At 34.6% G+C, this 15022-nt stretch overlaps 2 protein-coding genes across 4 annotated transcripts; both read right to left on the reverse strand.

Annotated features, from left to right (window-relative positions):
• Positions 1 to 481: 481 nt before the first annotated feature.
• Positions 482 to 5743, reverse strand: LOC105781039 (protein DEFECTIVE IN EXINE FORMATION 1). Its single transcript, XM_012605611.2, has 13 exons — positions 5172 to 5743; positions 4941 to 5051; positions 4695 to 4777; positions 4460 to 4577; positions 4195 to 4355; positions 3461 to 3960; positions 3279 to 3349; positions 2807 to 3063; positions 2276 to 2457; positions 1686 to 1969; positions 1476 to 1593; positions 1206 to 1388; positions 482 to 1111 (listed from the first exon to the last, which is right to left on the reverse strand). The coding sequence occupies exons 1-13, from the start codon at positions 5306 to 5308 to the stop codon at positions 794 to 796; spliced, it is 2523 nt and encodes an 840-aa protein (XP_012461065.1). The 5' UTR covers positions 5309 to 5743; the 3' UTR covers positions 482 to 793.
• Positions 5744 to 5881: 138 nt separating this feature from the next.
• LOC105780117 (uncharacterized) lies at positions 5882 to 14757 on the reverse strand. Of its 3 annotated transcripts, none has more exons than XM_052629355.1 (18): positions 14342 to 14757; positions 13807 to 13967; positions 12728 to 12866; positions 12159 to 12310; positions 11686 to 11769; positions 11540 to 11602; positions 11046 to 11161; positions 10745 to 10973; positions 9631 to 9750; positions 9184 to 9233; positions 8332 to 8494; positions 8086 to 8223; positions 7418 to 7540; positions 7231 to 7329; positions 6919 to 7008; positions 6725 to 6809; positions 6489 to 6622; positions 5882 to 6399 (listed from the first exon to the last, which is right to left on the reverse strand). In XM_052629355.1, exons 2-18 carry the CDS (start codon positions 13933 to 13935, stop codon positions 6256 to 6258), a joined length of 2058 nt encoding a protein of 685 aa, XP_052485315.1. In that variant the 5' UTR covers positions 13936 to 13967; positions 14342 to 14757; the 3' UTR covers positions 5882 to 6255. The 3 variants fall into 3 exon arrangements, with proteins under 3 accessions (XP_052485315.1, XP_012459702.1, XP_052485316.1); XM_012604248.2 differs by having other exon boundaries at positions 10745 to 10948; positions 11033 to 11161; positions 14342 to 14755; XM_052629356.1 differs by lacking the exons at positions 13807 to 13967; positions 14342 to 14757 and adding an exon at positions 13518 to 13650 and having other exon boundaries at positions 12215 to 12310.
• Positions 14758 to 15022: the final 265 nt, after the last annotated feature.

The raw sequence follows: 15022 nt of genomic DNA on the forward strand, positions 1-15022 counted from the left end.
AAATCTTCAAGTTTCAAGTTCGATCATCGATATTTTTAGAAATCCTTTACAGGAGTTGGAACTCGATTATAGGCTAATGTTATCATTTTTTGTATTTCTATTTACTTCATTTTTCCATTATCTTATTAATTCTCAGATATGACTTCTTATTCAATCTACAAGTTTAGGCTCAAACATCCATTTGGCCATTCCATTCAAAATCTACAAAGCCGGAATTCCTTAAGTCCATACTTGCTTGATTTCTTTCTTTTAAGTCATTAACTTCAAGTCCATCAAATCTGACTCTGGCTTCTTTGCACTAAATGACTCCTCAAACAGTTGACATTGAGAAAAAAGGTAGGGACAGAAATTTCTGATTTTATATATCATACATGGTATTTCGATCAGGTAAGTTAGGCATCAAAATTGCACTGATGATAAGCGTTTATTAGTTTCACGGAGCAGACTAATTCACTACCTTAATAAAATTTTACTTCTAAGGACCTGTTTGTGTCTTAGAGAAGACATGTATTCATCATACAAAAAAAAAAATCTTGAAAATCCTGTTTTCTTAGCAGAATTCCAAATTGAACGACCTATCTAATTTCAAAATAAAAATATTTAAAAAATAAATAAAACCCAAAAACTCAGACTATGTTACAATTTTCGACCTCTTTTATGAAGAACTCAAAACAAAACGTTGGAAAAGGCCAAGTTCTTAGAGTAGCAGAAAACCAATTGGAACTTGGCTGTCCAATTTAGTTGGATCTATCTAAGAATTAAAATGCATCTACCGTAGCTTGAATTGCGGTTGTTACAAGTCAGTGTTTCGGGAGAATGATGGCAGAGGCACGGCGTCCTGCGGACGAAGGATGACAAGCACACCAAACATACCAAGCATTGGGAAGACGAGAAGCCACTTCAGTAGTTTATAATAATACAAATGGAATGTAAGGGAAAAGTCATCAGAGAAATAGAGTCCATTCCTGTCCACCATTTCCACAATAACAGTCCCTGTAGTCCTCACCGCTACTGTTGGAAGTTTTATCTTATATTTTCCTGGACGCTCAAAGATCTGCCTTTGCGTTATCCTTCTTTCTCCTTGGTAGTTACCAGGGACTAACAATGTTGTCTGCATTATTTCAGCATAATATCCAAAATATGAGAAGAAATGAACATTTGAATTGCTTTAATAATTGTAATTTGTGCTCAAAACGGTGGCTTACTGTGACATTGTAAGGTGCTTGGAACCCTGATGGATATCTATGCTTATCCACAATCTCAATCTCCACCCAAAAGCTTTTGCCTTCCTCATCGCGGAAAGCTCTTGATGAATGTGTAACATATATTCCCTCACGGTTGTACCGGTTTGCACCATTGTTTCTTCCTTGGTTAAGTGATCTCCATGCCTGAAACAAATTAGAATTAATTGATACTTAATTTTTTTAGCAAATGCATAAGAACTCGGTTATATGACAGGTTCAGTTATATCCCGCCTTGAGAGGATGATGTGGGGAAGGGGTTGAGAAGCAAAACACATTTCCGTTCATAGTTGTAACAATAAGATCTAGATCATCACCACCGTCAACATTGTCTGCTAACACCATGCTATACCTGCCGAGAAATGGTCCAAACATAAGATAAAGAAACCTGGAAAAGCATTGGGAAAGATATGGAATCATAGAACATAATAACAAATAACTTACGAAGTTTCACCAATGTCTACAACATCAGCACACGATGTAGGTCCATCTATCAGGTATAAATAACCATCAAAGGATGTTGTAACAATAGTGAGTCCCTTGCTTATCTCCCCTCGTTTACTCAAGTCAACTAGAAGAATTTGATTCATCACTCGCCCATGAGTTCTATATGGATAAGGATGAACAATGGAACCATCCTTTCCGCTTAGAACAAAAATATTCCCTGAGAGCGTGGGAACTACAAGATCTGTGTGGCCATCTCCATCAACATCACCAACAGCAGGACCCTGCAAGAATGAGATGATATTCAGATAAAACGATAACAAAGTACTTCAAAAGGGTATCATAGAGACCAATTAACATATCATTTTCCTTTACTCAATTGTATAATCTATATTTGATAGTAGTAATAATGAAACAATGAAATGAACAAAAAAGAAGAAGAAGCGAAATAATGAATTTATATGCAAAGAAAAGAGAAAAGGGCACTGGCAGAACATCAAATTATAAATGCATATTCGAAACTGGCTACCTAATAAAGGATCGTACAGTCCATGTATAGGCAAAACTACAGAAAGGAGGCCACAACTCACCTGGGGAACCAGACTCTTTACATGAGTTTCCCAAATTTCTTCCCCTTGTGCAGTCCATGCAGCAACATTTCCATGTGTATCTGTTGTGACTAGCTCGATCTTGCCATCATCATTGATATCAGCTGCAATTACAACACTTTGGATTTCCGCCATTTCAAGAGGGAACTTTTTCCTGATATTTCCTGTGAATGAAATGAATTATTGAGTTGGGTAATTGGTTAAAAGAATCGAGGAAGTTCCTTATAATTTAAAGTCAGTTCAAATTGGAAAAAACAATAATGTAAGATACCGAAAAAAACAACTGGCCTGATGAGAAAATCTTCAGAAAGTTCAGAATGGAATGGAAGCAAGAATGACAAACCACTTAAGGGCATTTCCAATACTTTCAGATATAAAACCCACATAATCGAGGCAAAATCAAAATCATGTATCAAGCTACGTTGTGAAGTATGGCAGACTCATATAACACAAATATAAACTCGATATACAGGAAAAGGGGTCAAAAGGATAATATCAGTCTAAAGGGATTACCATGGTGATCCAATATATAAAACAAGCCAAATGAAGTTCCAACAAGGATGTCCAAGTTTCCATCACCATCCAAATCAACAACGTTGGGAGAAGAATATATATGTGCTAGGAAGTTGGCAGTATCTGTACTCAAATCTAAGTCTCTTGTCCACTTAACCTGCCTTGTATAAAGATTGAATACCACAATTCCACAAGCAACGTATTTTCCAATGTCAATACCTCCAAGTTCCTTCATATGCTTTGGGTTGTCATAATACCTAACATATAATGTCTGTTTTTCAGCTTCAACTGTAAAGCAACCCTACTTCCATGAAAACAAATTAACTTAAAACTTATTGAAAAAGGTTAAATGTGAAATGGACAGGAAAATAAAAGCGGGGGGAAGCTATAATTTCCCTTAAATGAACTTCAAGTGGCACTTGAGAGAACCTAGATTACCAAGTAAGACTGAAAGGCAAAGGAGAGAACTTACTCATGGTCAAAGAAGTAGGAAACAGCAACAATCATTTCTGACACCCCATCCTTATCAATGTCTGCTATGACCTATTGACAATAAGAGAGCAAAATGTTTGACTTTAATAGTTATTACTTCTGTCTGGCAACAAAGTCCTCCACTAGAAAGAAACGCTTTGTCTAATTGAAATTTAAACTCACTGGAGTAGACAAGATGTGTGAGTCAATATTCACATAATCCTCCCTTTTCTCATGTTGTCCTTCAGTCCACTCTTCATCTCCCCACATAGATTCATCAATATAATCATCATAATCATAAGTATACTCATCGCCCAACTCCTCAGTATCACGGAATAACTCAAAAGATGAATCTGCATCTGCTTCTAACCCTTGTTCATTTTCCACAGTAGCTTCCTGAACATTCTCTTTTGAATCAGAACTACCTTCCTGGGAACCTTTTGAGTTGTTATCTTCTAGAAGTCGTCTCTGAGGACTTGTTCCATTATGTCCTTCAGTGCTTCCCACTGCTTCAGGGTTTAAAGAAGAATTACCGTAACCAGTTGGCAGCTTGATTGTATTGTCTTTTAGACTTACATTTACTTTGTTTCCATTCTCTGCATTTGATAAGTTATCCTTGCTAGAGTGACTTTCTGTTGGTACGAAACCCGTAAGGTTAGATTCAGGTACATTTCCATTTATTTCTGCAAGGATAACCAAGATGTTTTGATGTGATTGGTGTGATTCATTATAAGAAAATGCTCCAAAGTATAAACACACAACAATATAATCCCTCGATGAAATGTGCTGTATGCTTTGTGCCAGTTTATGGCCAGCAAACTACCATTATGTGGTAGAGGGCAAGGGAGCTTTCATAGAAACTAGTACAAAATTAGAAGTAAGAGGGATATAAATTATTGAAACTTGGAATAGCATACGGCTCATTGCATTCATTTTAGAAGCCTCCTCCAAAAGTAAATCATCATGAACATCTGGATGAGAACGGTCCGCTGGATCAGGATGCAATCCCACATACCAATCTTTACGAACTTTTCTACGAGGTACTGACAATTTATCAGTCATAATGTAGCCTGAAATCCTAAAAGTAAGAAACTTGGAGAAATTAGTATGCAAACATCACCACCACGAGTTCCTCTAGCAACTTAGGAAAGGAGCATTTTAGATAGTGAGCAATTAAATAACCTGAAAAAAAGTACTTCGCCATTGTAGGTAGCCAGAGCAATTTCTGTGACACCATCATTATCAATATCAAACAAGAGAGGACTAGAATGCACGGTTGACTGGTGAAAAGCAGGCCAACCTGCCATATTATTGAAAATTCAAACACATCAACTTTAATCAAATTACTACAGATGGCATAACTAAATAAACAAGTTTATCTTACGAACATGAGCAGAAGAAAACAAAGGATTAGTACCCGGCATTTTGTCGCCGTCAGAACCTTCTAGAACTTCTAGGTAGTGAACAAATGCGGGAACCACTATATCAAGCTTCCCGTCACTAAGAATTACACAATCGAGTCAACTAAATCATGACAAAAGATTAATTTACTATAAAATCAGTAGATTTCGGAAAATGAAATGAAAAGAAAAATTTTAGTACATCAAAAGATCACCACGCAATAAAAAAAAACGTGAAATTTAAAGGAAGAGTAAAACTTCACCTATTGATATCGGTGATCAACGGAGTAGCAAAAATGCTAGAGCTGACCTCTGTTTGCCATCTAAGTTCTAAATTTCTGGGGCATTGTGTGTTCAACAAGGCATCTTCATCCCTACACATTCAAACACGATAAATTTTCTTATAACAACAGCTCCTCTCCTCTGATTGAATCCAATTGACAAATCCGAAAAAAAAAGAATATTAAGATCGACGAAGGTAGAAACTAACATACATTTCGGGATAACCAAGTTCGTCGTCCGTGGCCCTTCGTTCACGGAATTTATTTTTGGAGTCCTGGCCATGAGTGAAACCCCAGCGAGTAATCAAAAGGAAAAGAAACCAAACGACCCTAATGTCGAAGGATATCATACTGTCTGATGGTTTTCAGTACAGAAATTTTGGAGGGAAAAGAATAAAAAAAAATTGCGTAATTATTTGAGTATTATTTTGCAGATGAAAGAAAATTTGGAAATGGGAAAAGGAGATGATAGAAAATATTATAAACCCGGTTGTAGGGATTGAATGGGGTGAATCCAACTGGTTAGTTTTTATTTATTGTTTAATCGATGGTTCAATGAATTAAAAACAAGTGATTTGATTCAATTCCCCTAAAAAAATTTATTTTGGATATAAAGAGAATTTTTAAGATCAATCGCATTTCAATTAGAAAATAAATTAAGGTGATTGATTGTGGCAGTTGTTATTTCATTTGTTTGGCACCGTACCAGTAAGAGTGAAAATAGCATATGTTAACAGAATCGCCATTTACACTTATTGAGTTGATTTTGTCCAAAGTACGTGTTATTCAAAACGTAAATTCCCACCTAACCAAACGAATAGCCAAGTTTAGTTACCTTCTAACGGCTCATCAACTTCTTTTCAATTACTACCACTCGGCCCAACTCAGAGTATCACTTAAAACCCAGCAAAATAGTCACAGAAGACAGGAAAATGATTACTTCTAATATTACTCAAGGGATCACCAGTACAGGGGAGAAACTAGAAAAAGAAATACACTAATATACATTGGTTACCCTAATTCTAATCCTCTTCATCTGAACGACTGTAAGAAAAATAGTTTCCAACCTGAATGTGGCCCAACTATTCAACTAATGTACCACCCTGGATCATACAACTCACCCTACAAGACTAACAGCAGAGATAGCTAATTACATGATGCCCTCACCAGCTTAGGTATGCACATAACTCTCAAGTTGCAACCAACAGAAACTTGGACCACGCATGCAATCAAAGGCACACCCAAGCATCCAATACCTCAATCAAATCAACTACACACCAGCCAGCATGCTGTTCGGTTACCTGCGTCGCACTGCATTTGCATGCATGCGTGCCTTGCTGTCAATCCTTATTCTATCAGCATACATGGACAACTGAATAATCTCATTTATCTCATTTAATAAGATTTCCTCTGTGATGTTATCCCTGATACTTCGCATAACCTGTTCTTGCATAAGCAAATAGCTTTTACTTTCTGCTATTAGATAAGGAAAGAATTTAACTAATTGTCAAATCAGCAAATGAGTCCGACCTTCCTAAAAGTATTGATATCATTGGGAGTCGACTTATCTGTCCTGATCCGCATATAGACCCACACATGTTCATCAGGATCCCAAGAACACTCTATAATTTTCCCAGAGAAAGAAGAAGGGGGATCTGGAGCATCTGCAAGTAATTCATAAAAGTGAGAAAAATAAAAATCAATATTATTGATCTCAAATAAAACAAACAAAAAAAAGGGAATAAACACAATCACTTCACGGCAACCTCTAAATTCAACTTTATTCCCTTCCATCAACTTCTTTCTCCCCCGTTCAAACAGAAAAAGCTGTTCACGATCGTCACTACCAATCTGTCAAGACATAAAGCTTTCAGTTTAAGGAAGAATATCAACAAATTCTTAAAGCCAAAAAGAGCCAATTTAACAACAAAAACCAATTAAAAGAAAACGAAAAGACAACCTCAAATAGAAAATCAACAGAGTTCAGCCGAGCATATTTCCACTTCAGAAGACCTTCATGAGTACGAGGTACATAAGGATCATCCCAGCCCTGAAAAAATATATAATAAAATAAAATCAGTAACCAAGTGCAGCTAAATGCATAACATTCTTTTCCCATAGAGCAGGCCTATGAAACTGAACCAAACTTCAGTGTAAAGATGCATGAATTAACAGGATGTAGAGTAAGAAACTGAAAAGGATAACTATTGGATGATTGTATGAGTTAAGCGATGAAAAATTAGAGATTAATCCAATAATCCTCTTCAATCACCTGAAAAATAAGGCCATCTGCCTCATGAGAGAGCTTGGGGATAAATTCCTTCAAAACCTTATTTACAGTAGAGAGCAACCAAAAATCTTTCCTCCGCACCTGATAAAAGATTAAGCAAAATCTTAGGCCATCTCACAGAGGTAAAAATAGATCAATGTATTACAAACCGATATTCCTCAATACATACCCTAAAGGGTTCAAGGTCATAACGGTAATAAGGATTCCTGCTTTGGTAGATGTTATGCCGTTCATAATTTCGAGGCTCAATCACTTCTTTCTCCAGCATTTTCCATCGCTCATAGAAAGGCCGCTGCACCAATTTCAAACTATAGGATTACTAGATATGTTTTATGGGTTTTCTTTTCACAAGAGAAAATGGAGATATAACATGATTCTGAAAATTAAATGGCACTTTTTCATCTAATAATCCCTTCTTGAATCTACAAAACTAAAACCAAAAAAAAATCTAGAAAAGAAGCAAACAGAAACTAATAACGGCAACCAACACAAACTCCTTTGACAAATTACTTTACAACCATTAAGTAACTTAACTGTTATCTTCCATTCCCCCAAATGGATGACAAGTGGTTCCCACCAACATCAAATAATGCTTACTGAAAATTTTGGTTAGGGAGATCAAAATCCAAAACAAAAATAAGTCTTGAGATCATTAAAGCATTTCTACAAGCCTAATCATGATGTTCAAAATATAGTCTCCAAAAGCCTACAATAGAGTATGATAAGATAACTGTTTCGAAAAATATAACTGGTTCGAAAAATACCATTAATTTCGTATTATGCTAAAGAGGACAAACAATTAAGAAAAAGAACTTGTAATAAATAAGCACAACCAACCTCGATGATAGGCGTATGGTTAAGTGCCATCATATCATAAATGAGATATCTTCTCTCTTGCTTCTGAGAGTCTGGCAAGGTATCAATTACCATTTCGCCATCAAGCAATGTGAAATGATGAGTTCCATCCCCTATACCCTTACAGGTGAGAAAGTTGTGTCGAATTAATAACATCATGAATGGAGAGACACTAAATTCCCAATATGTTCCTTAGAAAGAAAGAAAAAAAGATATGCTTATACACACTTCAGTTGGGTGTCTGCATGGAAACCTCATCTGAACCCTTCGAAAATTAAAGCTCCTATCAATCAAGTAACATCCATCAACAGTTATCAACATCATATATCGTGTTCCATCTGCTTTCCAAGTGGCATAATAATATCGTTGCCTTAAAAGTTGTAAGTTGTCCCTGCAAGCACAAAATAGATAACTTAATTTTATATAAGATTCTGGCAGAAAACATATACACAAAAGGATCAAAAAGTAAAAGTAAAAGTAAAAGAAAACTACTCTCTACAATGGTAAGTTCTTCATGCAAGCTTCAGGAACTTTTCCGAACCAGTGGCGTACCTTCAGACATATCTTTACCTTATCTTTATTCACTATTATTTTTTATGTACAATGGACGATATAAATACTTCCATTATCACCAAGGACCAAGCAAATCCCCAGAAATAATGGAAAAAGAGAAATAACAACGTGTCAGCATAAGACCTTAGGAAAATGAAAGTATTTTCATAAAAAAGTTATTTAAAATGTAGATGCATATTCTCGATAAATGTCCTCTGCATTAAACCTAACTACCAAACTGGCGACCACCAAATTCCTAAACTAATTTTTAAATACTTATGCTTCATAACCTCTTGCACATCTCAGTGCACCTTTACTCTACTAATTTAACAAGGAAACTCCTGCATGATAAAATAAAAAATAAAAGAGAGAGCAAGAGCTTAAAGCCTGATCACAGATCCAAGAGATAACTTGCCCGTGTCAACAAAATGAACAAACAGAAACCAGCATATAGGTAAACTAGTCATGTGACAAAGACATGTACCACTTAAACCAAGAAAACAGAATAAAACAAAACATATTAAGGACCTGTTGAGTGAAACTGGATGCGATCCCGGAAACTGCGCATTTCCTCTAACCTGATTTCAAGAAATGACCGTGTCAAAGCTCATATTAAGCAAAATAAGGAGTTAATTGGGAAAAAAAAAAGGTACTCAAGTTTTCAATAATTTTTGGTTTTATGAACAGAAGTTATCTTAATGTTACCATTAAGAGAAAATGTTCTTATAATTGTTCAGATATTATCATTACAACAGTCATTCTCTCAAGTTCAAAGTGCTCTCATCACTTAATTGTCCTCCACATAATTATCACAGAGAAAGCAAAGAAGCAATTAAGAAATAGGAAGTGGATAAAAAAGCTAAGCTATAATTGTCACAAATTTAATAAAACTTGCTGTCCCCAAATCTCATAGTCTAGACAATGGGAATAAGTAGCTAAATATGAAAGAAAATGTATCGGCTTTCAAAGTTATACCCCAGCATTTAACTTCAATGTATGGTAGCAGAATAAGCGCAGTGATTGCAGCTGGTCCTGAGGTATTTCATCTCCCAAAATGTCATCATTTGTCAACACTACATCCGTTTCATGATTCTCCTGAAATGACAAATGCTTATTAAATGTCAAATATAAACAGGAATTCCAGAATTTTGAGCAAAACTGAAACATCATATGCGAAACTAGAAGAAACATAGACAAGTTTGCCTTAGAATCAATTAGCAATATCTTAGCTCTATAGCTTAACTTGATACAATGCGTATAACTTCTATAACACACAACAGAGTAACTTGTCCAATTTACATGAAGAAAAAGAAGAAGAAGAAGAAAAGGATGGCTGAACACCAGCAAAGATTATTGATATGATCAAAGATGATAACCCCATGCATGATATTTTTCGCAAGGGTATATTGTTCTTTGCTAAAAAGTTAAATCTTAGGCTACATTTGGTTTCAAAAAGTAGAGACCACTTTGGTTTTCATTTTCTTGAAAAATGAAAATACTAAAGAAAACGTGTTTGGTCGAAAATTTTGAAAATGATTTTTGGAGAAATGAAAACAAGAATATGTAAAATTAGAAAACAACAAAAGTTGTTTTCATTGTTTTCACTAAAATTGTTTTGTAAAACTGATAAAATTGAAAACAAAAGGTTTTAACTTTAAATTTATTACAATTTGGCCCTGGCTCAAATACATTTAAATGCATAAATATTATTTTTTTCCAACAATTTTAACATCAAATCTCTTACCCTAGTTTGAATCCATATAAATGTAATAACTTTTTTATTTTTCCTGTTTCTATTATAAAATATATAGCGCACCGTACATGTTTTCATATTTTCGTTATTGAAAACAAATTTTATTTTATTTGCCAAACATGATTTTCAATTTTCAAAAATAAAAATGAAAACTATTTTTGAAAAAATTAGAAAATATTTCAAAAACGAAACAAAACCTTACCTTTTTCCAACAGGAGAAAGTAAAGGTTATTAAAAAGCTTTTGTAAATACCAGACTCCATTTTTATTCCTGCTAATACAATTAATAATACACAAAAAAGATGAGACATAAAAGATACTGCAAGGAATTTTGTACAGGTAATGCAATTGGACTTCCATCATCATCATCATCTGGGACTGCTTCACCATTGAGATCAAGATCAGAAGACCTCTTCCACTCAGGAGTTGGAGGGCAGATAACCATTTCAGGCCGTCTTTCATGATAAAATGTATACAAGGCATCAATATAGTCAGGTTTGTAAATTCCAGGAGGACGTGCCTCAGAAAAAAATTTTATTGCCTGCACAAAAGGCAAAACAAAAACACTACTCCAATATGAATACCAAAATGATATTGAAAAAGATAAAATATAAAAATAACTGACCTGAGAAACAGACATTGATTGTGATCGCATGAGATAGTGAACAATCATGTATCCAGTGCGATTATGCCCGTGTGTGCAATGGACAAGAATATATTTCTTTGATTTCTGACGTAGGAGGAATTGTGACACCTGATAAACAAATTAAATGAAACTTTTCATAAATGGTTGCAATAAATTAAGAACAATTAGCTCATGTTTTGTAATGAGCAAGCCCTCTGTAGATCATCAAATGTACTAGAATTAGATGAATATGAGACGAAGTAAGGAGACAGTACTGATTATAAGATAAGGTCTAATTTATGTTTGAGATTACAGCATGATAGTTTGTTGGCTTTGCCATGATGATAAGAAAACATATAATACCAACCACAACTTCTGTCATCATGTGATAAATGCAGCATTGGAGTTGGGACTAAATCTATTCCAGGAATCACATTTTAAGAAGTGATAAAGGCAGATTCTCTTGGAGATTCTAGAAATGATGCACAAGTATAAAGCTAAATCTACCTCATAAACAAAAGTATTAACAGACATGTTATCAGGTACAGCATCTCTTCCCCTGCATTGAATCTAGAACAAAAACAGAAAATCAAAACCAGAGCTGCAAAGAAAACAATAAGAAAAACATTAAACAACAATAACTATCTGCTCACCTTTACATGCTTAATACCTTCTTTCTTCAGGTCTGTCGTTTGATAGTAACGAGATGTGTTTGTCAAATCAATCACTAAACCAAGCTGAAACCAGAACATCACAGGTAACATAAAAATTATTCTCCAATTAAAAATCTTACTTCACAGGTCTAATCTAACAGAAAATGATATCTAACTAGTTTGTCTGACATGCAGAAACGCACCGGTTCAAGCCTTAGAACAAACAGTAGCAAAATCTATAACCATTCCATTACCTTACATGTATAATGACCTTAGTCCCTATATGCATTGTCTAATTCTAAGGTTAAGATGACCCAACATATCTGAGGTTTTCTAGAATATTCCACAAGGATTTGGACATGATGTTTACAGGGTCAAGACAATTACAGAAGAAATCTACTTTCAATTAGATGGGAAAATCAACAAGGTATTAGCTCTGAAATGAGAAAAGAAATGCAACACTTTCTATATACCTTTCTTCCTAAAACTCTTTGCTGATGAATCACTTGTTTAAAAGAGTATCTTTTACCAGGAGGAATGCAGTCATTATAAGATTCACCAAGCGGAACCTTAGAAGGAATGATGCAACCTATTTCCTGACCAGCAGAAGGACAATCCAACCAACCTGCAAAAAAAAAAAAAAAAGACAATGACTTAAGCAACAACATGAATGTGAAATTTCAAATAAATTCAGATAGTCAGTTTGAACACAAAAACGAAACATGTAAAAAGTTAAAATCCATGTATGTAGTTTTTGTTGTTTCTTAGAGCCTGAAACAACCATTCAAATAGACTGAACAGTTATCTTGATCATTGACATTGTTAGATACCATTTCAGTAATTTGTTGACGCATAAAACCATTGCTAACAGCAATCTCTTTTTAAAAAAAAAAAAAACACAAATAAAAGATACAGAGGCATAACTAACACAATAAAAAACACGACAGTATATGGCAATCGAAGTTATGGAAGACCAATGTTATTCACATAGACAATAACAAGAAAACATAGAGCAATTATTGCGCAATGTCAAGGATCTTACCAGGAGGGAGTCTACTTTTATCATAAAACTTGGGATTCCTATTTTGATAAAAGTGATCAAGTACTTGAGGCTGAGAGACATGTACTGGGTGATCATCTGATCGGTCTCTTTTCAACTTCTTCCGTCTTTCCTCACGTTCCTAATAGAAGCATATTCCATTACCATGCATGAATGAACAGTGATGCGCAGAAATAACAATTATGAACTTTTTCAATAGTAAGACAAATACAACACAGCATGATGTGCTCAACTTGAAAAACATATGGGAGAAGTGTAAGATGCAGAAAGAAAAGGAAGCAAATGTGCATGTATAATAATATGAACACACTGATTTTTCATAAATGCAAGAAACAATTGCTCACAACTCTGCTAAATATAAGAAGATCTAAACAATTGCCTTGCACAAGAGAAAAAGTTTCCTAGTATCATGAATATACAAGATATAATGCCTCAGTGTGTTATCAGTCATCCATGTTACCTAGCCAATAAGTAGCTATTACCCAGAATATCAACTACATTAACACAGAAAACTTCAACAAATCATATGCACATGAATCCAATAACATTTGTCTTAGCTACAGCACTACCTCGTCTATCCCTCAATGTGCATGTATAATAACAATCAAAATTATGAACACAACTATTTTTTAAAAATGCAAGGAACAATTGCTCACAAATCTGCTAAATACAAGAAGATCTAAACAATTGCCTTGCACAAGAGAAAACACTTTCTAGTATAATGAATATACAAGAGATAATGCCTCAGTGTGTTATCAGTCATCCATGTTACCTTGCCAATAAGTAGCTATTACCCAGACAATCAACTACATTAACACAGACAACTTCAACACACCATATGCACATGAATCCAATAATATTTGTCTTAGCTACAGCCTATCTCGTCTATCCCTCAATGCCTGAAAAAAAATTCATTCAGGAAGTGCCTAAATCATTTCACCAGGATTGAGAAAATAAATAGGGAGGCATTATTTCCAATCAGAGATACATATCAAGAGCAATTAAATGCATCCTTTACATAGAAAGCAAAAGAAAGCCAGAAGAGAAAATTCCAGACGTACCCTCCTTGAAATTTCAACTGCAGATTCTACGTGTTCTTCTGGTACGGAGTAATGTTCTATATGTCTTTCATATATTTCTTCATCATCTTCAGGTAATGGGGAAGCATTTAAGTCCATACTAGCAATCATTCAGCATCTACCAAACACCATGAATTTTGAACCTATACCAAAAGGTAAATAAAATGAAAACAAGTGAAAGTTATACACTCTTGAGCAAACAAATTCACTAATCAATAATGCTAAACACAAATACAATGGCTACTTCGTCAAATTAAGAACAAAACCTACCTAACAGCTTTTGCTCTTTTCTCTCAGACTTTCCTCCCTTCTCTTTTTCTTATTTGCGTCATGCTTAATTTTTTTTAAATACAAACTACGTCTAACTGGTGAGCGAAGTAAGAAAACAATTCGAAATACCCTAACCAACAAATTAATTATACGCAAATAACGCCATCCTTCAGGCAGAAAAAACGAAACCGTCGACCAGCAAAATAAATAAATAAATAATGGAACACGAAATTAGCTTCAAACTCACCGGAAACATGTAATCTACGGTGAAATTACAGCTAAAAGAAGATCAAACAGGCCATTGAAGCGGTTAAAATAAACTGATGTCCTCTTTTTTCCGTCACCTACGGAATCCAATAAACTCGGAAACTTGTTCTGTAAGCTGTAGGGACGGTACAGAAAGGGGTGTGAGAGACAAAGATACACGGAGGAGAAGAGAAATGTATCTGTGAAAGTATCCCTTCGAAACCCTAGAGAGAGAAAGTCGTTGGTTATTTTGAAAGAGTAGTGATCAATAATTTAAAAAAATCGCTCCCATGTCAGGTGTGAGAGACAAAGATGCACCGAGGAGAAGACCAATGTGTCAAGATTCCAGTTTGGAAGAAATCAAATAAATATAGAGGATAAATTAAATTGTTATAAAACATTCTACTCAAAAAAATTATAAAATAATTTAGAGAAATATATGAAAAAAATAATTATTCAGGGAAATGCCCAGGGAGAGGCATTATTGGGATGGGAATGGAAAATTTGGTAAGGGGTAATATCGTCATTAAATTTATATTTTTCACTTGAATTAAATTAAATAATTACTGGTGTGCTCTACCGATGTCAAAGATAGGATATGAAATCTATTATTAGGTTAAATATGTTATGGATTTGTATTGATTTCTTTATTTTAAAAAGTTAAAATTCAATTTTTTTATTT

Source organism: Gossypium raimondii, chromosome 4 (assembly GCF_025698545.1).
Source record: "Gossypium raimondii isolate GPD5lz chromosome 4, ASM2569854v1, whole genome shotgun sequence".
Classification (NCBI taxonomy): Eukaryota; Viridiplantae; Streptophyta; class Magnoliopsida; order Malvales; family Malvaceae; genus Gossypium; species Gossypium raimondii.

Bases quoted from the DNA above. Each gene is read 5' to 3' on its own strand.
- LOC105781039 (XM_012605611.2), bottom strand. From the start codon at position 5,308: ATGATATCCTTCGACATTAGGGTCGTTTGGTTTCTTTTCCTTTTGATT. The intron at 3,961-4,194 runs GTATGCTATTCC...TTATCCTTGCAG, and splicing joins TAAAATGAATGCAATGAGCC to AAATAAATGGAAATGTACCT. The intron at 1,594-1,685 runs GTAAGTTATTTG...ATTTCTCGGCAG, and splicing joins GTAGACATTGGTGAAACTTC to GTATAGCATGGTGTTAGCAG.
- LOC105780117 (XM_052629355.1), bottom strand. From the start codon at position 13,935: ATGATTGCTAGTATGGACTTAAATGCTTCCCCATTACCTGAAGATGAT. The intron at 11,162-11,539 runs GTAGATTTAGCT...TTTGTTTATCAG, and splicing joins TTAATACTTTTGTTTATGAG to GTGTCACAATTCCTCCTACG. The intron at 8,224-8,331 runs GTGTGTATAAGC...CTCACCTGTAAG, and splicing joins CATGCAGACACCCAACTGAA to GGTATAGGGGATGGAACTCA.